Source organism: Orycteropus afer, unplaced genomic scaffold, assembly GCF_000298275.1.
Source record: "Orycteropus afer afer isolate SDZICR_OR568_19922 unplaced genomic scaffold, OryAfe1.0 scaffold00145, whole genome shotgun sequence".
NCBI classification, from domain to species: domain Eukaryota; kingdom Metazoa; phylum Chordata; class Mammalia; order Tubulidentata; family Orycteropodidae; genus Orycteropus; species Orycteropus afer.
The window spans coordinates 6195527-6219044 of NW_006921732.1; the positions used below are offsets into that span (position 1 = coordinate 6195527).

At 52.4% G+C, this 23518-nt stretch overlaps 1 protein-coding gene across 1 annotated transcript in view; it reads right to left on the minus strand.

The window, feature by feature from the left end:
- Nucleotides 1-666: 666 nt before the first annotated feature.
- The window catches only part of GLIS1 (GLIS family zinc finger 1), a 403602-nt gene continuing 380750 nt past the window's right edge, over nt 667-23518 (minus strand). Inside the window, exons 6-11 of the mRNA XM_042781663.1 lie at nt 19747-19857; nt 15453-15585; nt 8766-8922; nt 3573-3751; nt 2801-2968; nt 667-824 (exon numbers count right to left, since the gene is read on the minus strand). Coding sequence (XP_042637597.1) covers nt 667-824; nt 2801-2968; nt 3573-3751; nt 8766-8922; nt 15453-15585; nt 19747-19857 — 906 coding nt within the window. The remainder of the gene's footprint in view (nt 825-2800; nt 2969-3572; nt 3752-8765; nt 8923-15452; nt 15586-19746; nt 19858-23518) is intronic.

Below are 23518 nucleotides of genomic sequence, written 5' to 3' on the forward strand. Positions count from 1 at the left end.
CGCTTAACCCCTCCCAGCTCCGGCTGCTCATCTGTCCATGAAGATAAACCTACATTGCCACGTTGTCCTGAGGATTGGCGCTGGTGTCTGGAAGGCCCACAGCATGTAGTGAAGGCCACAGGATGCTGCTTCCCGTACCCATTATACAAACCCTGAGCCTGAGTTGGTTTCCATGTGGCCCAGGACTTCCCAACGCCCCTCCTCGCCCCCTGCCGGAAACGCGGCTCTGATGCCTTTCTCCTGGTCACCGTCTTTAGGCTGAATCACAATACAGAACTAGGCCCCTGTCTAGTTTCCAGTTTTTAATGTTTTTTTCTTGTAAAACCAAAAATATAAAACTGGCAAGGAATGGGAAACAAGTTCTGTACACTTTATATACACGAGGTCTGTGATTTCAAAACCAGAGAGGGAAGAAACAGAAGGCACAACCAAGGAAATATCCAAAGAGTCACGGATCCTGATGGCACCTCCGAGTGCCAGCCCGGGGCTCTGGTGGCTGCTGACGTGGCAGGAAGGCAGGCGGCCCAGGGGAATGCTGGGCGGCCTCAACGTGCTGTGGAGAGCTTCGGTCTGGCTGCCCCAGCAGCACGAAGGGGTGGGGCCAGGCGGCAAGTGGGCGGAGCAGTGTACGTGATGGAGGATGGGCAGGTGCTGTGGGGCCTTCCTTCAGGTGTCCGTGTAGATGGAAGGGATGTGACTCAGGCAGTGGTCAAAGGCCCCATTGGGGAAGAAGCCACAGTCCTCAGGGCCACTGGACACCATGTTTTCAGATGGCTGTGGTGGCAGTGCTGTGGGGCACGGCGCCTCGGCCAGGGCCTCGTAGCCTGTGGGTGGGTGGCAGAGGGTTGGGGCTGGAAGGAGGCAGAGGGTTGGGGCTGGAAGGAGGCAGAGGCTGTGCCTGGGCTCTTCTCCCAGCTTCCAAGTCCCACCCTGCTTGCCCAGGTTCTCTCTCACAGAGCCCTCAGTAGGCTGGTCTGCCCTCTGTTCTTCCAGATAGGGGCGCTGGTGGGTGGGGAAGGGAGGGGGCTTGGGAGATAGGAGCCTTGGACCCAACACTTCTGAAGGAGCCCAAGGAAGCTGGTAGGACAGGTATGTGCTGGCTTGGGGGTGCGCATCACCCAGGGCTGAACCATGGCAGCCAAATGTGGGGACTGAGGGAGGGGTGGGGGTAGTGTTATCACAGCTCTTGCTCTCAAGGGCTGGTCTCTTCCAGGGACCCTACTCCTTCAGTTTCTTCCTCTCCACCAGGCATACATAAGAAGCCCAGAGAAGAAAACTCACACTCACTGAGCACCCACTAAGTGCTCAATCAAGCCATCATTTCATTGAGGCCTTGTAACAGTCCTATGAAGTGGGATTCATGATCCCATTTTATAAATGAGATGGGCTCAGAGAGAGAAAGACACTTGCCTAAGGTCACACTGATAGTAAATGGAGGAGCTGGGACTTAACCTCCGTCCGTCTAACTCTAGAGCTATCTGACTCATCCGTTGCATATGCTGTCACTGCTGAGACCCCCTAGACCCAGGGTCTAATCTTGCAGTGGTCCTCATATGTGGCAATATGGAACACACCCAACCCCAGACGGGCCACATGGCCATGTAGGTGGCACATGCACACACTGTGATCAGGCCTAGCATGCATGTATGCGGCATGTGTCCACTTGACATATGCATACCTGCACACGAACACACAGGCATGCTCACTGCAAACAGCCCAGATGTGTCTTCACACACACATCTGTGGAGACAGCCACGAGTCAGGCGATGGGTAGCACACAAAGTGTGCATGTATGTAGATGGAGTATGCATGGAAACCACACAGCATAATGGGAGTCCACGTGTGCAGGTACACATTTGTGGGCTCACACTGCCCAGGACTCACCCATGCTGGCCCCACATGTACATGCATACACAGATGTACCCCACAAACACGTGACAAAAGAAAGAATGCATACACAGGCATGGGAGCACATATGTCAATATGAACATACCCCCACACATGCACCCCCACACAGATGTACCCACAGGTGTGTGTATACCCATCTGAAGCCCTAGTGCTATACAGCTGCACCCCCTCAGAGTTGTCTGAAGGGACTTCTGGGGCAGGGTCTCAGGTGCCCCTTTATCTGAGGGGCCCTCCTCCTGCCCAGGCCCTGTGGCCTTCAGCTGGCCCTGGCCCAGAGGCTGACTGGGGCCAGGGCTTGCCCCTGCTGACCTGGCCCTGATTTCACTGGGCTGTGTGGAGCTCTCCCCTCTCATGGGGCTTATTCACCCCAGCAAGGGGCATGACATGGGGAAGGGCTTAGGGCCTTGCAGGGATCACCAAGCACAACTGTGGCATAAGGAATAAACACAGCTTCCAACCTCTGTCCCTTCCTAGTACTGTGGCCTCTTAGCCTCAGTGTTCTCATCTATGAAATGGAGCTTATTATTTGTTTCATTCCATGCTGTATCCCAGGGTCTACAACTGTGCCTGGTACACAGTAGGTGCTCAGTAAATATTTAGACTGTGAGTTCCTGGTCCACTGCTTCCCTGTGTGCTCAGGAACCTCAAAGTCCAGATGTGTTTAAGTCATGTGAGGTTGAGGAGAGAACACTGACTTTAGAGTCAGGCAGGGGCAAACCCCAGTTCTGTGGATCCTGGGGCCTCTCAGAGCCTCTATTTTGCCATCTGTAAAGTGAGGATGACTTTCCCTAGGAGGGTTGTCACAAGGATTCAAGACGATGTATATAAAGTGCCCAGCACAGGGCTGGGCCTTGGTAGATGCCCAGGGAAGGGGGGCGGGCAGGGGGCTTACCTGTGGCAGGTAAAGGTGCACTGAGGCTGGAGTAGCCATTGGACCGCAGGGGGTTGAAACTGTGGGCCTCCCCGGCCAGTCCGTCCCCACTGGCTGCTGGCTCAGCCATGCGATAGCAGTCAGTATAGGGGAAAGAACTCTGGATGGAGTGGAAACTGCCCTGGTACCCTGAAGAGGGAGGTGGGGGGCTGCATTAACTAAGGGAAAAGGCCCAGAGCAGGGAGGGGTGTGTCCCTGAGGCTCTGCTCAGTCCCCCAGAGTGGCCTGCCCAGCATCGTGGGTATTGATGAGGGAAGAGGAACACCAAGGGGGGGAAGGTGCTGGGAGTTGGGGCCCCAGTCCCTGCTCTGCACTGCATCCCCCTGCTCTCACTACAACCCCAGCAGAGGGGTTGGTTGAGGTGGTCTCATGTCAGTGCCACACCTGACTAGGTCCTTAGTGGTTGACATCAGTGCTCTGAGGAAAGGGCTGTGGACTATACCCAGCACCCTCCTCTGCACCAATCACTCCCTGTTCCCTAAATAACAGCCTTTCCCACCCCCCAGCCACTATCAGTACTGTCCCCTCTAGCATTTAGATGCCTTGTCAGTGGAACAAACTTCCTCATCCTTTGGAACCAGCCTCCCCAGGATGCATCCCTGACTAGGCCCTTTGGGTCTCCAGTCCCTGACTGCCTGGCACCGTCATTTGCTGAGTGCTCACCTGCCTGCCCATGTTGGGTGCCTGAGTCTGAGTCGAAGGTTTGCAGAGAAAGCTGCTGGCCAGAGCTTACCTTGTGTGCTGGGCAGAGGCGCAGGAGGGGGGTTCTGGAAAGATGGGTAGGGAGGCTTGCTGGGGAGCGTGGAGAAGGGTTGGCTCCCCGGAGAGTGGCTCTGGGAGGACGGTGGCAGTGGCAGTGGCCCAAGCCCCTTTAGTGGGCTGACTAGGGGTGAGAGGAGGCTGGACCCTAACCTGTAGAGCAGAAATGGTGTCAGTAGGAAGGGCTCTGGGGGCTCTGCTGCTCATTCTCCTCCAGCAACAGGGAGCTCAGACCCCGTCAGCCCACCTGCTCTCACTTTGACAGTGCTGTTAGAAGAGGACATTTTCACGTCTGAGTATGCTCAAACTGGAAATAAATGTTAGGATCCAAGGGAAGGAAAACTGATCTAGTATTGGGATGTGTTCAAATCCCAATCTGCTCTCACTGGCCACGTGGTTTTGGGAGAACTGTTTCATGTCTCTGAGCCTTAGTTTCTTCACAGGATTGCTGCGTTCACTACCCGGCACCCTGAAGTTCTCACTACTGATAGCTGCCTTCAAGTGGGCCCCAACTCATGTGGACCCCATGGGCAATAGAGGGAAATGCTATCCTCTCTTGCACTGTCCCCGTAATCAACTGTGGATCAGGTTTTTTGGAAATAGATCACCAGGCCTTTCTTCCTAATCAGTCTTAGTTTGGAAACTGCTGAAACCTGTGAGGCATCATAGCAACACATAGGCCTCCACTGACAGACAAATGGTGGCTGTGCATAAGTGCAGTGGCTGGGAATCCAACTCAGGTCTCCTGCATGGAAGGTGAGAATTCTATCACTGAGCCACCAAGTATGTTGTTGTTGTTGTTATGTGCCATCGAGTCAGCCCTGACTCATAGCGACCCCTCCTTGGGTTTCCGAGGCAGTATCACTACAGAAGTAGGATTGCCCAACTTTCCTTCTGAGGAGTGGCTGGTGGGTTTGAACCGCCAGCCTTCTGGTTAGCAGTCAAGTGCCTTAGCCACTATGCTACCAGAGCTCCTAGGTGGCTAAATACTAGCTCCTCCCAGAGGATGCCCAGCACTGGCCCTGGACAATTCCTTAACAGCAACACACCTCACAGCACTAACAGTTGCCATTCACAAATCTCATTGTATGATGTTTGGTACATTCTTAGCTACTCCATGAGACATCATCATCATTGTTATTATTAAGAAAACCTGGCAGGCTAGTCTGATGTCCGAGTTAGGGTTCTTCCCTCTGCACCGTATACTTTTAGGAAACTTCTCCGGTCTCCATCCCTGGTCATCTCTCCTCCACTTGCATACCTCCTATGATGGGGAGCTCACCACCTCCATTCATATAGAGCATGAAGGGATGCCAGACTAATCTTGGGCTCTCTGGAAGCTCATGCTCTGAAACAAGAGCTGTGTGGTCACCCCTCAGCCTGGCTGAGCCCAGATGGGCAAAATGGACTGTGGGTCAAGTCCACAAGCTGGCATTCTTCATTCTTCCTTTTCATGCTGCCTTCCTAAGCCTCTGCGGTCCTGTGTACAGATCAAAATGACCCTGAGGTCAGTTGGGCTTGAAGGCTTTTGGGGTCACAGTCCATAAAGCATTTATGTGGATTGGGGAGTGAGGGTGAGAGTGAGAGCACGAGAGAGAGAGAGAAAGAAAGCCAGAGAGTCCACACTCTGAGTCTCCATTTTCGTGTTTGGATTTGTGGATTTGTTGCATCATCTACATCTATTACCACAAATCCAGTGTCACAGCTCCAGCTGGCACTGCACTGCCAAGTTAGGCATGCTACCCTCACCCACCTTCTGAGACACAAGATGTTAACCAGACAGGTCGGTGCCTCTTGCTGAGTGGAGCAGGGCTATCTCGACCAGGAAAAGGAGATTTGGGGAGAGGTTGGTGGGCTCCATGTCTGCAGCTCTCCTAAGTCCCCTTCCAGCCTGGGCATCCTGCTGTCGCCAACCCCCATTATGCTGCTATCATCCATGCATCTGGGGCCCCTGCCAACCACTGTGAGCTCATTGAAGGCAGGGGAAGGGTGGCCTCCATGCTGGGATCCCTGCCCCTGGGCCAGCAACTGACACTATAGACACACAGTCAGGCTCTTTATGCTAATGAACTCATCAAGGCTCGAGTTCCTTATCATTAGCATCATGATTAATATTTTTTGGCCTGTATCACAAGCTGGGCAGCATCTGTGACCGTGCTCTGTAAACTGCGGAGGCCTGTGCACAAGCCATATGTCCTCACAGTCAGCTCTTTTGGCTGAGGCTGGGCTGAGGTACGGCCAGGAGAGCCGAATCTCCTTCCCTGAGCCTGTGGTCTGGTGCCTGCCTCATGTCCACCCCATCCCGGCACTCACAGCCCACTGTCCCTGATTAGCTTTCCTGCCGGTCTCCTCCATCTGGGACCTGACAGAGGCCAGGTCTCACTCTCTCAGTCACCTGATGGCTGGCACGTGGCAAACAGCTGATAAACATTGACAAGTAGGTTTCTGAACTGCTCAGCTACAAAACCCAGAGATTAACAGCATTGCAGAATTAAGGGGAACCAGAGCTGAAGGGCAAAAAACATGCATTTTCAGAGTTTGTTTTTCCTGTCTCAAACCTGCCAGAAATTCACATTTGCCACCTTCACAGGCAATGACACCAAACAGAACATGGCTCTATTTGTGGCAGACACTAGGCTGAAATAAGGCTGCTCTACCTGAACTCTGTAAAAGGAAAAAATAAGAGGAAAAAAAAAATCATCTGGAGCCTCTCTTCTGAGTCATGCAAAGGATTCCTAAATCAAATATTTTTTTGCTTCAATTGGAACCCATAAAAATTAATGTGAAACCTCACTGGCCTGGTGGACAGAGGGCTTCATGCCTTGCACAGGGCTGGGGAACAAACCCCCTACTCTGCTTCTTCTCTGAGCCAGCGTAAACAGACTTGGTCATAAAGTCAGGCCTTCTTAGACTATTTTTGAGTGAATCAGATAATTCTGTCAAACTGTTTAAACGTCCCGGCAAACCACTAAGGGCCATGAGGGACCGTTCCCTGTTGACTTTGGCTGAAAGGGAAAGGCTGAAGGCCCCAACCCCACCTCCCTGTTCTCAGGGGACGAAAAAAGAAACCCATTTAAGCTGGCCCAGGGCTGGTGTCAGGCGTGAGGGCCTTCTCTCCTGCAGCCTGGAGGACCTGGGCGCCTGGATGGTTGGGATGACGCACTCCTGCTCCCGTGGGCAGGGCCTGCGGCCAGGCTGGGGTCCCCTCTGCCTCTTGCTGCAGGAATCCTGTGGGGCACTTATGCAGGCAGCAGGCAGGTGATGAATGAGGCCAGCAGAGCGCACAGGCCTGAGTGAGGAAAGACCAGCCGGGGCGGTTTATTTTTCTTTGGTCGGGAGATGTTTGGGGGCTGGCTGGTAGGCGAACAGGTGGCTCAAGCCAGCCTGTTGGAGTAGATGGGTGAGACCAGGGATTGTAGTGGGTGACACAATGTCGAGTATGTGTCACCTCCCTATATGAAAGTATTTTAATGCTCATTTTAGAGAGGAGGAAACTGAGGCTTGGAGAGGGTCCAGCTTTCTTGGTTCCCTCCATTCACCAATGTGGGTCCTCTACCCACACTTGCAGCCATAGTCTTCCCTGCTCTGTGAATGGTCAGTGCCTGTGCCTGCAGGCCGACACATCCCTGACGCCACCTTCTTTCCCCACACAGCCAAAATCTTGCTGTTGTCATTGTGGTTAGTTGCTATCATCAGGTGATCCTGACTCATGGTGACCCCATGTGTGCAGAATGGAACCGCTCTACAGGGTTTACAAGGCTGTGACCTTTCAGAAGCAGATCGCCAGGCCTGTCTTCCAAGGCACCTCTGGATGGGTTCAAACCACCAACCTTTCGACCAACAGTTGAGCACTTAATCACTTATGCCACCCAGGACCTCCTAGGTCCTGTCTATTCGACTTCACTAATGAATGTTCCCGCCTCTCTACTCACCTGGCCTGTCTGCTGCCTGGCATCTCTCATTCCACCTTGCTCCCCAGCAATCCAGCAATTATCCCCAGACCTGACCATATCACTGCCCAGCACCCTTCACGGCAGGGGTCCTGACACAGCCCTTGTGCTCAGTAACCCCTCTCCCCAGCTCCTCACCCCACACAGTGACCCAAGTTCCCCAAAACACACTGTGCTCTCACACCTACCTTCACCTCTCACTGCTCCTTCCTCCCAACCTCTCTATTTGGCCAGTTCCTGCTTAACCTTGGAGGCTTGGCCTGACACTGCCTCCTCCAGGAAGATCTCCCTGACACCCTCCCCTTCTGCTTCCTTCTGTCATGGCACTTGCCCCCTGTGTGGAAAATCTCTGCACTCTGTTGTCTCCTTCTCACAGTGAGCTTTCCCAGGGCTGAAATCAGCCACTGGGCTCAGGGCCTGCCTGGCCCAGGAGCTAAAAAAATGGACAATGAACGAATGAATGAGATTAAATGAATGGCGGTGGAGAAGCCCAGTTAAGAGCACTGGGGCATGAGTCTGAGGATGAGGCTGACCTAATCCCAGGCAGAACAAAGCTCCTGGGGGACAAGTTTGATCAAAGCCCTGGTACATAAGCGAGAGAGGCAGGGACAGCAAGGGAGGGTGGAGGGTGAGGCTACGAGGCTTCCCTCTGCTCATCTGCAAGGAAGACAGATCCCAGCAGGCTTGGGGGCCAGCAATTAACACATTCACTATTTCCAGCCAATTGCTTGGTCACAATGAGAACCATACTGAATGCAGGAAGAGGCCCTGGGCTCTCTGTGGTGACCCTCTCTGGGCAGCGCCAGCATGCCAGGTGACAGTTACAGCTGCAGTGGCCAGAATAGGGGTGAGGCTCAGGCCAGCAGCTCTGGAGCAGGCAGTGAGCAAGTCTGTTCACCAAATGGATGGCACCAGTCAGGGAGAAGCCTGGGTGCGGCAACTCAGGATCCAGGGGGTGGGGGCTAGGGGTGGGACCAGCATCTTCCCAAGGCGCCCCCAGTGAGGAGAAGAGGGTGAGGCATCCAGAAGCCCGAGTGCCAATACCATCTAAGTTACCGTGAGGTACGAATGAAATCATGCAGCATCTAGCACACAGCAACCGCCCCATGAACAGTAGATAGTCTCATGATCAAAAACAACCAGAGGGCTTTTGCCCTCACCTGCTTCCCACTTGAGTGGCCCCTTGCTGTCCCGGAGGACTGGCTTGGTGTACATACCCGTCCCTGGTGCTCTCAGCTGTGGGCAGAGGGGACAGGTGGTGATGGGAACTGGCAGTGGCATCCAGGGGGTGGTGCCTGGAAGGAACATCATGCGTGGGGGGCAGGATCCCCGATGCCAGTCCGTTATGGGGGGTGATGGAGCCAGGATACATGCCTGCAGAGAAGCAAACAAATGTCACTGGGCTTTGACCATTCCCTAGAGGTGGTCATGGCAACCCAGGAGCCAGGAGCTATGTGTACCTGCTTACAGAAAGACAAGACGAAAAACGAGTAAGGCTGTCTTAATAGAATTTTAAGGCTCCAAATAAGGGGGACGATGGTCCAAGTTTGCTCTGTTCAGGCCCTGGCTGCAGGGCTGAGTCCAGGGCTAGGCCTCCTGACACGCAAGCCGGACTGAGAAGGCACTGCCAGAGCTGTTGCGGGCTGGCCTTGAGGTAGGGGTTGCTGATTTGTATGGAGCAGGCTTCCTCCAACCACTGTGGGGCTGTTCTGCAAAAGAGGAAGCAGGGCTTACCCTGTGTGGCCCCAGGGGCAGATGGGGATCTTGGCGTAGGGAGAAGCTTCAGAGAAGTGGACCCCAGCTCAGAGCTTGGAGGTACCTTCTAACAGGCAGGGCTGCCGCAGGGTAACCAACTGTCTTCGGAGAGAATGAACTACCCAGCCCCTCTGAAGTATGGGAGCAGAGGCTGAGTTGAGTGTTTACTATGAGGGACTCTTAAGGGAGAATGCCTGTGCTAGTTATAGGCTGGCCAGGGGACCTCTGAGAAGGGCTGCCATGTATGGTTGCACAGGTCATATACTACACAAGGATCCTACCTGAGGAGAGCAGTCTGCTGTGCTGTAGTCTCAAATTCTGAATCTACAGAAGACTTGCAGGGTGAAACTACCTTTTATCCAAAAATCCCCAAGGGCTTTACACTTGTTGAGAATACTTGGGAGCTAATGGATCAGTGAGGAGCTCTGGTGGCATGGTGCCTAAGGCGTTTGACTGCTAACCAGAAGGTTGGTGGCTCAAACCCACCAGCCCTCCATGGTAGGAAGATGGGGCAATCTATTTCCATAAACATTTACCGCCTGGGAAATCAACTATGGGTCGAAATTGACTCAATGGCTGTGAGTTTGTTTTTTTCAGTGGATCAGTGGGAGACAAGAGGTCAGAGTCAGATATTGCTCCAGTGACCAACTAAGGGTGTGGGAGTTGCTGAAGCCAGTGCTTCCCGAACATCTTCACTAAGGAGTCCTGATCAGAGTAAAGAATAAACTCCTACCATGCCTGGGACTGGAGCCTAGGGCAGACAGAATAGAGGTTGCAAGTTTTTTAAGTTTCCCATTTTTTTCTGGAAAAACAACAACGGAACCAATTTTGCATCCCCTCTTCAATTTGGTCATGCTTATGTTAATAGAAATGGATATTATTTTTTTTCAATCCAAGCTGATGCCCTGGGAGGGCTCTATGGCCCCAGGGCCACTTGGATTGGCTGGTGCCCAACCTGGACCAGCTATTACATTTTGAATTATCACTCTGGCCATCATGGATCCAGATCCAATGCTCTTTATCACCCCTTGGGGACCATTCTGAGAACATACCAGGCTCCTTTCATGGATGAGGATAAAAGAGGAAGTTCTACCTTCTCAGGAGATTACAGTACTGAAGCTAGCCTGTCCCAGGCTGGTCCCTCTGACCTAGGCCTGCAATTCAGGAAGTTGCTAAGGAATTGAGTAAAACAGTGGCAGGGAGCAACAACAGAGAGCAGTGGGGACTGTGGCAAAGTGGAAAGAACATGGACCTTTGAGCCCTTCACAAATTGTTAAAAAACAAAAATGATGTGCCTAGGAGACCGAACAGTTTGCGTCACCTGCCCTAGAGTTAAGGAGCCTGGTGGCGCAGTGATTAAAGCACTTGGTGGCAGCCCAATATGTCCATAGTTTGAAGCCACCAGCTGCTCCGTGGGAGAAAGATGTGACAGTCTGCTTCCATAAAGATTTATAGCCTTGGAAACGCTACAAGGCCATTCTACTTTGTCCTGTGGCATCACTATGAGTCTGAGTCAACCCTACAGCAGTGGGTTTGGTTTTGGGGCCTGGCCTAAAAGAGTTAAGAGCTGCAGATACCCTATGGTTGGTTCTGAATGGTGAGATAAACCCAGGCTCAGATTGCAAGCCTTTCTACTCTACAATAAATGGGCATTGTTCATAACAGTTACTGATAATTAAGAATTTACCATGTGCCAGGCTCTGTCTCCACATAATCTAGTTTAACTATCTCAACAACTGTACCTGAGGGGAAATAGTATTATATCTCATTTTAAGATGAAGAAACTCAGGCTCAAGAAGTTAAATGACTTGTCCAAGGTCACACTGTGGCAGCTAATCTGGCCTGTCTCCCTAGTGATATCAAGAGAAAGCCCACTAGAGGTGAGGCCCAGGAAGCAGCATGGGGCTGCAGTTCAGGCAGTGGCCTGGACGTCTGGCCAGAAACCTCATCTCTGGTGCTGGCTTCACCATCAACTGGCTGAGACCCCAGGGCTCTGCAGTGGACTCTCAAGACTCCTCTAGCTCTCGGCCCCAGTCCTTACCCCTCCTGACCTCTGGAACCTCTGTTCCCATCCACTGCCTCCCTTGGCCATCACATCCCTCCCCATGGCTTGTCAGGAAGACAGCCAGGGTGGGGGTGCTGATGGAGCCTGGCTCAGTGTTGCTCATGGATTGCACTACTCACCAATTTTCCCTAGCACCTCCTTGCCTGCCATCTTGAATCAATTTGGGAGCCTGACAGCTGGGAAGGCCTGGAATCCTGATAAATCCCACTCCTCTCCCTCAGCCATGCTGACCTCATGGTTCTCACGTCCTCGCTGCTCATCACATTACCCAGGGTCTGTTAAAGAAGGGCTTGCGGAGATGCTCCTGAAGGTAACCTATGAGGTTACCTCCTTGTCTCCTGAGGAGACAAGCTTGCAGGAGCTTCCTGTCACTAGACAATGCAAATCTCATGTCACCCCCAGCAGCTCTTCCCTCACCCTCACCCCTCTGTTCTGGACTCTTCCACCTTAACACTCCTTGATTCTGTCCCCTGCTTTCCACTGCCCTTGGTCTTGTCTGGTCCTGTGACAGTCACCTGAGAACACAGGGTGGGTGCCTGAGTGAGTGAACGAAGAATGCGTGAACATGTGAGTGCATAGTGGATGGGAAGGAAGGAATCATCATACTGGTGAGGGCAGAGGGAATGGGACACCACGGGCCCGCCTGGCCTCCCCCAAAATGAACCACTTTAGGCTGTAAATCAGCATCATCAATCATCAGCCGTGGTTGCTTAACCTCTGGCCCTAACATCTGTTCTTAATTGTGCTGCCAGCATCTGTGGTGCGGCCGGCAGAAATACCTGGCCGGCCTGAAGCTGGGGGAACCTGGGACCCCTGGGTTTGCCTGGCTGGTCCTTCCTTTTGGAAGCAACTCCAGGACAGGGCTGACACAGGGCTAGCACAGTGAGTGCTCAGTGTAGGGTTGTTGTTGTTATTATGTGCCATTGAGTCGGACCTATAGTGACTCCTCCTTGGGTTTCCAAGGCAGTATCATTACAGAAGTAGATTGCCCAACCTTCCTTCCAAGGACTGGCTGGTGGGTTTGAACCGCCATCCTTCTGGTTAGCAGTCAAATGCCTTAGGCACTATGCTACCAGAGCTCCCCAGTGTAGGGTAGACACAGCATTAGTAGCAGGGAGGAAGTAGCTATAGTGGCTGAGAGCATGGACTCTGCAGCCACATGGCCTAGGTTCAAATATTGCCTCTGCCATGTACTGGCTGTGGAATCTCAGATAAATGTCATTTAACTTCCTATGGTCTCAGTTTCCTCATCTGTAAAAGGGAAGAGCATAATTGCATGTCCCTTGTAAGATGAGGATCATGTTAGCTAACACATACATGTATAGTCCCTACAACAGTTCCTGGTACCTGTTCAATAAATGTTCATTACTGCTTTATTCTGAGATGGATGAGTAAAACAGATACATGTCTCTTTCACCATGAGCAATGAAAACAATAATGGTAACATCATCAGTCACAGAGAGTTTATATAAGTGATCACATCCATAATTGCATTTGTACTCACAGCAGATCTGGGAGGGAAACTGAGGCTCAAAGCAGGGAAGACACCAATCACTCACTGTCACAGAGCAAGAACAGCAGGCCCTGGGTGGTGCAGGCTCACCACTGGTGTTTCTCCTGTCCACCATGTCACCTCAATTGGACTTTGTTTCTCATTGGTAGCATGGACATAACACTCCACCATCCGGCGTGGTTGTGGATTGAATGAGGCGTTTGTAAAGTGACTGGCCCAACTGGTGAGACCCCCAAGACTACAGCCCCTAGTTACTCTGCAGGCCTGGAACTGAACTCACTCCAGTGGCTTCCAGCCAAACAATGTTGTTGTTATTGTTATGTGCCGTCATCTCTGACTTATAGCGACCCCTCCTTGGGTTTCCCAGGCAGTATCACTATGGAAGTAGATTGCCCAACCTTCCTTCCGAGAGTGGCTGGTGGGTTTGAACTGCCAACCTTCTGGTTAGCAGTCAAGTGCCTTAGGCACTATGCCACCAGAATAGACAGGGTAAACATTTATATCAGGTAGATTGACTTCTCAGAGTGATCAGTTGTGGGCAGTATTTGCACAGGGAGATAGCTGGGGTTGGGGGGCAGTGACGCATAGGAAAGAAGGACACAGGGAAGAGGTAACTATGGGGAGGAAATGGGAAGAGAGCCGCTACATTGTGGGGAATGGCAGTCAATGTCACGAAACAAAATATGAACCACTGTATGGAAAATGAATTTTGCTCTGTGAACTTTCACTCAAATCACAATAATAAATAAATAAATAAGTTAATTAAAAAAATTAAGTGATTGGCCCAAGTAGAGGCTCAATAGATGGGGACTTCTGGCCCTGCCCCTTCTCCCAGGACAAGCCCTAAGCTGATACCTAGGAGGACAGACTTCCAACCTGGGTCTGCTGCCGACTCTCCATGTGACCTCTCCATCTCAGGCCCAGGCCATGGTCCTTCCAAGGTAAAAATGATGGGGCTTCAGGATCTCTGCCCCCAGGGCAGCCACTGCTAATCAATGAACTCTCTCTTTCCTGCTAAGTCAGAAAGCAGCTTCTGAATCCTTCTCAACAGAGCTCCAGGCAGCCAGTACCAGCTGCTGGGAGCTGGCATTGGAGATACTGACCTTCATCCCTGGGTTGGTCACCCCTACCTTCTAGCACCTTCTAGCCCTGCTATTTTAGCAATTCTAGGACAGTGAGATGCACCCCATAGTGACGGGACCCCATGAGCTGGAGGAAGGAGGGTGCAGTCATGTAGGTCTGCTTGACCCCTGTGAGGGGGAACCCAGGAAAAAGGGCAAATATCTTCTATTCCTGAGGCTGTTTGTAAGTGCTTTGATGTATTTTTAAATCTGTTGCTGCTTCAAGATTGAAGGGAAAGAATAAAAATTTTAAAAATAAAAAAATGTTAAAATGGCTGGAGTAATTCAAGAAATCCCGGAGGCTGTGCAGAGCTTTACGGTCTGATATTGTGGTTTCTGGGGGGTGGGGTGGTAGAGCACAAACATCGTCATGTGGAAGCCAAAGGCCACACTGCCCTTATCTGGGCTGCAGTCCCAAGCCATGCAGCCAGTGCAGCCAGTGCAGCCAGAAATTCCTGCCCTGGCTGCTGGGAGCGACAGACTGGCTGCCTGCGCTGGACCGGAGATTTTGTGTGTCCGGCTGGATGGGCCTGCAGAGTCCCCGGGGTTCAGGGGACCCCATCTTTGGGCTATAGAGTTTAGAAGTGAGCTGGAAGTCATTTAGCCAAGTCCTGTACTCTCTGAGGGCCTCCATTTTCTCATCTGAAGCAAGGAGTCATGGTGAGGGTTAAAGGAGCCTTCAAGTCAAGGTCAGGGCCATACTAGGCTATTCCTGAAGGCAGTTCTTCCCCACAGGTGATCTTGGCAGCATGGGTCAGAAGGAAGGGCCTGGGCCTCACACTCAGGGGCCACAGCCTCTTTTCACATGGTCCCCCAGCCAGGCTCTGCATCTGTCCCCTTGCTGAGCACTGGTGACTTGGGGAGGAGGCAGACCCTGGCCCTGCCCTTACAGATCTCATAGTGTGGGGTGTGGGAGGAAGACAGGCAGGAAACAGAGTGACAACCCAGAATGCTCAGTGTTTGGGCAGAGGGAAGACAGAGGAAGGCTTCTTGGAGGAGGGGGCAAGGAGACGGGTCCTGAAGGACAACAGGAGCTAATGAACAGGGAGGCTGGCAAAGCATGTGCACTGCCAGGTACTGAGGAAACTGCGTCTGGTGTGCTAAGGCTGGGGCAAGAGGCTGCCAGGAAGGCCCAGGCGCCAAGGTCTTTGGAGGCCAGGCAGAGAGGAAACTGAACTTTATGCCATGGGCCATGGGGAGCCCTGAGAGTCTTAAGGAGGGTCCACCTAGTGGTGAGTTGCAGAGAGGGTGAGTTAGAGATGGAGCCAGAGGCAGAGAAGCAATGAAATCCAGAGGAGTGGGTGTCCTTCAGCAAGCTGTGCCCTGTGGCAGTCTGGTGGGTACCTGGTGACCCTGGGCCCAGAGAGTGTCATCATCTTCCTCCAGGGATGCTCAGCAGTGAAGGGCCCTCCTGGGCTGTGCCCCTGGTCCTGCCTTCCCAAATGCATACCTGGGAGAAGCTCCTGGCCAACGGTGCGGCCACCCTTCCCATCACTGGCAGCCAGCTGTGTGGATGCGTGGAGCTGCTGTAGGCCCAGGCACTCGGTCAGGACGTCGGCCTCAGGGTCGGAGCCTGTGTGCAACTGGGGGAGCAAGCAGAGAGGGGTGGGAGTTAACACAATGCTGCCTGTGCACCGGAAGTTCTCGCTTTAGACAATAGGGCAGGAAGGACAGTAGTCCCAGGGCAAGACCCTTCACCACACTGTGCCCCAGTTTCCTATCTGTAAAATGGGGCTAATGAAGTCTAACTCACTGTACATTGTGAAGGCTGTATTAGTCCAGGGGCATGAACAGCAGATGCCAAGACTGGATTAAACATGCATGGATTTTATGAGGGGAAGTGCCTGTGTGAGATGAAACAGGGGGAGAGCCAGGCAAGCTGAAGGAGCTGTCAGACCCATGCAAGTCTGACCCCCAGTGAAGGAGGGAGGGAGAGAAACTTCTTAGACTACCGTGCAACATAAGGAGGGTTTGGCCAAGCCTTCAGGGCTCTTGAGAGAGCAAAAGTCAGCTCAAAGTCAGAGGGGTCCCATGTTTCCTAGGGAGGGGTCTGCCTCAGTATCCCTTCTGGGCCTGCTCAGCTCAGTCACTGGCTGGGAGCAGCCCATGGAGGTGTGGCCTCAGCACAAATGCTGAGATGGGGCCTCCAGTAGTTGGTAACATTCCTGTGGCTACCACCAAGGTGAACTGGGAAGGTAGTGGGAATGAAACACTTAGCACAGAGCCTGGCACAGAGTAGGTGTTCAGTAAACGTCATCCTGTTGCTCCCTTCCTGGCACGTGCTACAGTGAAAACAGTCTAGGGCTAGAGCCAGAAGACCTGGGTTCAAATCTTACTCCATCTCTTCTTACTCCATGTAACACTGAACAAATCTTAACCTCTCTCCCATATCTGTGGAAAGCCATAATATTCACACCTCACCCCAGGCTGTGAGGAATAATGGAATGATGGGTGTGAATGTGCTTAGTGAATGTGCTTTGTGAATGGCTGGCTGACCTCCAGCTAGCCAAGCCCCATATGGGCACACAACAGGTGGGGACCAATGGCTGGTATGTGGACCTGAGCAGGCCTGGGCTGGGACAAGGTCCAGAAACCCAAAGGAGGGCAGAGCTTTGGTCAGAACAACCTTTGCTGTCTTCAAAGACAGACTTGAGCTCTGAGTCATCTCAGGATGTCTTCATCTCTCCACATAGGGCCAGGATGGGGACAGGAAGGGGCTGGCTGGGGCCCCAGGACATCTGGGTGATGCAGGAGAACAAACTAGATGGAAAGGGCCCCTTCTACCAGAGAAATCCCAAAGCTTGACTATAAGAGTTGGAGGCCCATGAGATTGACTTATCCAAACCCTCATTTCACCCAGGACAAAACAGTCCCAGAGAAGGAAAGAGCCTTGTTCCATGTCACACAGCAGTTGAGAGTTAGCCCCAAGGGTTTTTCCACCCTCCCAGGCCAGCAGGCCCAGGACCCAGCTCAGGAAAGGCATACTTATCCTCTCGTGGGCTCTCAGCTCCCTGACCCAGCAGCTGTTTTCCATGTAAATTAAGTTTCTGGCAAAAGAAGGCCAAGGCATGTTCTTGCAGACCGCAATGTCAATCGGATTAGGAGCGGCAGGAGAGGAGAATTAAGGAAGAAAAGCATTTCTAATTCTCTCTGAAACGCAGCAGGGCTGCCAAGGAGTTGTCATAATACAAGGGTCGCTTTACCCAGAAAGATACATCATCCCTGATGGCTTGTAATGGATGCTTATTGTTGGGAAGTTTGCAGATCTGCAGCCCCAGGTCTTCAGGGCTCAGTGTGAGCCAAGCACGGGGCCTGGGAAAACCAAGGCAGGATTCTGGTCCTTGGGCACCAGTCTGCTCGGGACAGAAGCCTCCCTGGCACAGAGCCCCACAGACCGGAACTTGGGCCATTCCTTCCCCGTTCAGGCCCCTCAGCCTGAGAGTAGTAGAAAGAGCTCAGGGCCTGGGGACAGACAGGCCTGGGATGGGATCTCGCACTGTCACGTCCAGGCTGCAGGACCCTGGGTAGGTTTCTCATCTCTCTGAGCCTCGGTTTCCATATCTCTAACATGGGAATAAAAAGAGTTCCCACTTCCTAGGGTTATGTTGTTGTTGGGTGCCACTGAGCGAATTCCAACTCACTGACCCCAAGTGACAGAGTAGAGCTGCCCTACAGGGCTTTCTTGGCGGTACTCTTTACAGGAGCAGATTGCCAAGGTTTTCTCCCCTGGAGCCACTGGCTGGGTTCAAACCTCCAACCTTTCAGTTAGCAACTGAATGCTTAACCACTGTGCTACCAGAGCTCCTTTCTTAGGTTTATGGTGAGGAGGGAACAAAATGCCATCTACAAGCCACTGAGTGCAATGCCTGAGCCACAAGGACACTTGGTTAAGGCTCAAGACCCTCCTTCTCAGGGTGAATGTCGAGGTGGTGTTTTAACCAGAGAGCTCCTGGTGCAGGCTGTGGTCATGCCTTGCCTCTGCTCGATAGCTTCCAATGGCTCCCCGTTGCCTGTGGAATGAAGACTGAAGTCCTAAGCCTGGCTATCCCTCTCACTGTCTTTCCACTAAGTGCCTGCTTGCTCCTAGTGCCTCATCTCTGTATACTCCATCCCTGTGGGACCAAAGCTAGACTGCTTTCCCCAGCCTCTGGCCTTTGTGCCGTTTTATTCATGACTTAGAACAGCGCTTGGAATATAGCAGGTGCTCAATAAATCTTGCAGGACTTAATGGACTCTTTCCCCTCTGTCTGTCTCTGCCATGTTTCTCTCCATCCCACATCCTCCCTGGCACTTGAGTAACCCCACTTCCATGCCTCAGTGGCCCTCTGGGTTAAACCCAGATGTATAGGCTCCGTCCCAACTTTCAGTCCTGCCCTTCCTGCTGTAGCCTGGCTCCCCCAGCAGCTCACAGACTCCTTGTCCATACAGAACCCACAACTGCCTCCTGCAAACCTGCTTCTTTCTTGGGTTCTCTGTCCTGGTGAAGGGCACCCCTGTCCAGCCCTCCCACCCAGTCTGACATTGGGACCTCAACCTAGGCTCCTTGTGGCTCCTCTTGTTCTACTCAGTGGTCATTAAGCCCAGACCCTCCACTCTCACCACTCACTATGCCCCAGGTCAAGTCTCATCATTGAACTTGTTTGCCTCCCTGCCTTGGATCCCCCTCACCAATCCCAACCCATTCTCCACACGTCCCCCAGTGCTGTCTTTCTGAAGTTCAGGGTGGAATGTTCTTTCTCTGCATTAGATGGCACCCCGCTGTCCTCAGGACAAAGCCCAAACTCCTCAGCAGGACTCCTAGAGAGTTGTAACTTGTCCTGCCCATACTGCCTCTGCTCCTGGCTTCTGCTCAGCCTCCAGAAAGAGGGCGCCAGTCTGCTGGGCCTTCTTCACACTGGGGTCTCTGCCTAACACCAGTCACTCTCTGGGATACACTCTTTTTACCTGTCTTCACCTGACCCCTATTTACTCCTTCCTCAAAACTTAATGAAAACATATACTTATCTCTGTTTTGAACTTATAGTTTGTGCCAAATGCTGTTCTAAACCCTTCATGCATATTTACTCATTCAATCCTCACAACAACTTTTAAGGCAAGTCCTTTATTGCTCCCAATGCACAGCCAAGGAATATTAAGTACAAAGGCATTAAGAAATCTGCCCAAGGCCACAGAGCTCATAGTGGTGCAGCCAGGAAGTGACCCTGGCAGCTGGCTTCAGAGCTTATGCTTCTAATCACTGTGCCCTATGATCTCCAGTGTCACTTCTTCCACAGAACCCCTGCTCCTACCCGAGATGAGCTCAGGACCTCTTATTTATAGCCTTGGCTATTCTCTGCACATCTCTACTGCAGTCTTTATTATATTATGTTGACTTATCTCTTCATCTCTCTCACCCACCAGGCCATGGAAGGTTGGGACCATGTTTTTCCATTTTTGCATCCTCCATGCCTCACACAGCCTGACCTCAGATGTTTTCAGAACCAGCCTTGGTGAGTGGGTGATGAGCTGCTGGGTGGTATGTCGGTACGTGATGTACAGCTGACTGGGGGTTAGGAAGTAAGGGCTGTGGGTACTCTCAGTGAATGTTTGGGAAGATAGATGGGCAGATGGACAGAGAGCGGCCCCATGGGTGTGTGGATGGTGAATATGCACAGACAGTGTGGGTATCCGGCCTGACAGCCAGATATGCTCATGGGCAGCCGGCGGTGTCTGCAGAGATGGGTGCGGCACGGAGGCCGTCTTACCTTTTTACGCACCTGCTGCTCTTTGGCTGAATGGGCCTTCACATGCTTGCGGAGAGAGCTGGGGTCCGTATAGCGCTTGGAGCAACCAGGGATCTGACAGGCATATGGTTTCTGTAATGGCAGAGGCAGGATGAGTGAAGGGCCAGGCAGCTCTCACCTGCTTAGCGCCGCTGTGTGACATACGGTGGAAGGGAAGACTGGGCGAGCCGGGGCAGGTTGCAGGCTCAGGTCCTATTCCTCTCTCTGGTGCCCCTGGCGGAGGGTCTGACTCGCCAGCCCTGTCCACAGGTGTGGGGAAGGTGCCAGCTCTGTGAGTGAAGTGGGGAGTTTGTGTCTCCATTCTACCATCACTCTGGGACTGCCCCTCTCTGAGCGTCATGTTCTCCTCTGCAAAATGGTGCCACCTGAGGTATAAGGAATCTTCCAGCTCTGATACTGTTTGGTTCTGAGATAAGAATACTCTGTAGCCCATAGCTGCAAAGCAGTGGCCCGTGGACAAGGAGTAAGGTGAGGCTTCCTGAGAGAAGGAGAGGGGATTAGAGAGGCACAAATACAGGGCATGCTGGGAGTGTGGGGTGACCCCAGGCTGGGAGTGCAGGGTGACCCCAGGCTGAAAGGGGTAGACTACACCTTGCAATTGGGCCCAGTGTCCCCAGACTGCTCTCTGGGCCATGAGAGAACCCAGGTCCTCCTCCCAACAACTACGGGAGGCCAGAAGGGAACTGGATCTCAGAGAACACAGGTTCCGCCCTGTGGGCTTTGGGCAAGTGCCTTCCCTTGGGGCCTACACTGCTAATCTTGAAAGGAACCAAAGCCAAAACCAAAACCAAACCCACTGCCATTGAGTCAATTCTGACTCACAGTGACCCCCATTGGGTTTCCAAGGAGGTAAATCTTTACGGTAGATTGCCCAGTCTTCCTTCCACGGAGTGGCTGGTGGGTTTGAACTGCCAGCCTTCTGGTTAGCAGTCAAATGCCTTAGAGACTGCACCACCAGAGCTCCTTCAAAATGGGAAGGTGGGCTCTAAATCCATGCCCACTGCCTCTCCTCCCTGGATCCCTGCCCTGGCTGCACCTTGCTGTTAGGGCTCTGATTTCTCCCCTCACACTCATAGCCTTTCTCATAGGTCTGGCCACATCCCTGTTCCCTGTGCCCTCAGGACACAGGCCTTGTCTAGTCTAGTCTTGTTGGGTACAGTGGACTTGATTATGACTCAAGGCGACCCTACATGTGCAGTAAAATTGCTCCATAGGGTTTTCAAGGCTGTGACTTTTGAGAAGTACATCACCAGGCCTGTCTCAGGCCCTGCTTAAGTCTTCACCCCTCCTGCTCCTCCTGCCACTATCCACCTTCCTCCCCTTGAGCTCACAGGCCTCCTGACTCTTGTATACACTGTTCCCAGTGTCTCTCCCTCTGCAACTCACTCATCCCTCCCCACCTTTCCCACTCAGCCGTGTTACGTCCTCTCCAAGCCGTGCACCAATCCCTCTTCCCACCTTCCTGGGCTGCAGCTTCTGGCTGTCCACCCTGTCCTGCTGGGTCTGTTTAGGTGTCCCTCCTCTCTACCAGGTAGGGAGGGGAACTCTCTGACTCAGGGCCTGACCCGCAACTCTAACTGAATTCTGATTACCTGCTTGGGAATGCCAGCTGGCACTGGGGTTTAACATTTATAAAACTTGCTTTTTTTGAACACATCTAGGAGTTCTCATTTCTCAGGACTCTCTGGACTCCTAGAATGGCAGGGGATGAGGGAATGCCTGGAGGAACTGACACCATTTGGATTTAAGTACCAGGGGCTGCTGTGCCCCTGTCAGACATGCCCACGTAGAATTGCTCCCAAACCTCAAGGCACCTCTGGCCCTGCTGGACCAAGGTGTGACCAGTCTGACTTCAGACCCAAGGAGAGGTGCTCATGGCCCAGGGACTTTGTGGGAGAAGCAGAAAGAGAAGACCATACCTTGGTGCTGCCATGGAGAGTTGCCAGGTTAAAGAAATGGAGGAGAGCAAAAAGAGAGAGACAGACCAATGAGAAGTTTACAATGCTGATAGGACGCCTTGAGGCAGGAGGGGTGGAAGGTGTGAACAGACCCACCACCCAGACCAATCACACGGTCTCACATACACTGAGTCACACACTTGCAGAATCTCACACACACCGAGTCACATACATACAATCACACACACAGAGTCACATGCAGAGTCTCACACAGTCACACACACAGATTCACACACACACAATCTTACACACACAGACATATATATGCACACACATATACATACAATCACATACACACAGTCATACATACAGTCACATGCACAGTCTCACGCATACACATACACATTATCACACACACACACAGTCACATACAGAGATACACATGCAGTCTCACACTGTCACAACACACAGTCACGCATATACAAAGTCTTATACACAGTTACATACATACAGTCACACATACATACACAGTGACAAACACACAGTCACACAGTCTCTCTCTCTCACACACACACACACAGAGTCTCCCACACAGTCTCTCACATACACAGACACACATAGCCCCTCTCTTATGGGCCCTGACTCCCACCCCCAACACATACATGCACAGTCATTCCCTCCTTGCCCTGGGGCCTGCCCCAATCTGAGCCAGGCCCCAGGCCCCATCCCTTGGGGATACCGATACAAATCCACATGCTTTTGTCAAAATGCAAACAAACAGAGCTCCCTGAACAGACACACTTGCCTGGAAAGAGGAAGGGAAGGCCTATCCCCATGTTTGATTTTCTAGGGCCTCATGTGTACAGAACATTCCTTAGGCCCAGTTGCCCTGTGAGCCCTCAGGAAACCCTGTGCCTGTCTCAAGCCAGCAGCCAAAGCCCAAGCTGGAGTTCCTGCACAGGCTCCAAAGCCAGGGCTGCTTTATCAGCGTTAAAAACAAGAATAACACCACAGTTCTGTGAGAACGGTGTACTGCGGCTCACACAGCGGTGCTCAGAGGATAGCGCCTCATTGAGGGAAGGCCTCCTCTGTGCAGGCCTTTGCTGGGCACTTTCCCTCCATGAGCTCCTTGGAGTCTCATCTCCACCCCTGAGAATCATGCCCACTTTGCAGATGAGGAAAATTGAGGCTGAGTGCTTTGCCCAAGGCCCCATAGCCAGTAAGAGTGTATGCACAACACTGCTTGGGTGGCTTCCTCCCATATGCAGCCTGAGTGGTCCAGTGAAGTGGTAAAGGAGAGACTGTAACCACCCCCCTCATCTTGTGAAGGGAAAACTGAGGCCCCAGTAGCATCTTCAAGTTCACACAGGAAGTCTGTGGCAGTCGGGATTTGAATCTCACACTCAAGCGCCTGGTAAGGTTTGGTGAGTAACTGGATTAGAAAAGTGAGGACTCATCTTTGCTGTGCAGACTACATACTGGGCCTTTCCATGTGGCATATCAACTGATCCTCCCATCTCCCTCTTGTGAGGGAGGTGCTTTACTTTACCTCTGAGGTAAACCAAAGCCCAGAGATGCTCAGTGGCTATACTCAGATCTCCCTGACCAGGGGGGCGGGTCAGGAGTAGACTCAGGCCTGGGTCCCTTCATAGTCTCCTCAGCTAAACTTGCCTGCCCATGGACAGAACCCATGGTTCTTGGTATCAGAGATGATGTGGGGCCATAGCTGGTTTCCCTCTGGAAAACAAGGCTCCGCCATGCATAGAACCTGATTCACCAGCCCTCTGAGTGTGGTGCTGGGAAAACAACCCAGCACCATGGAGCTGCCTGCTAGT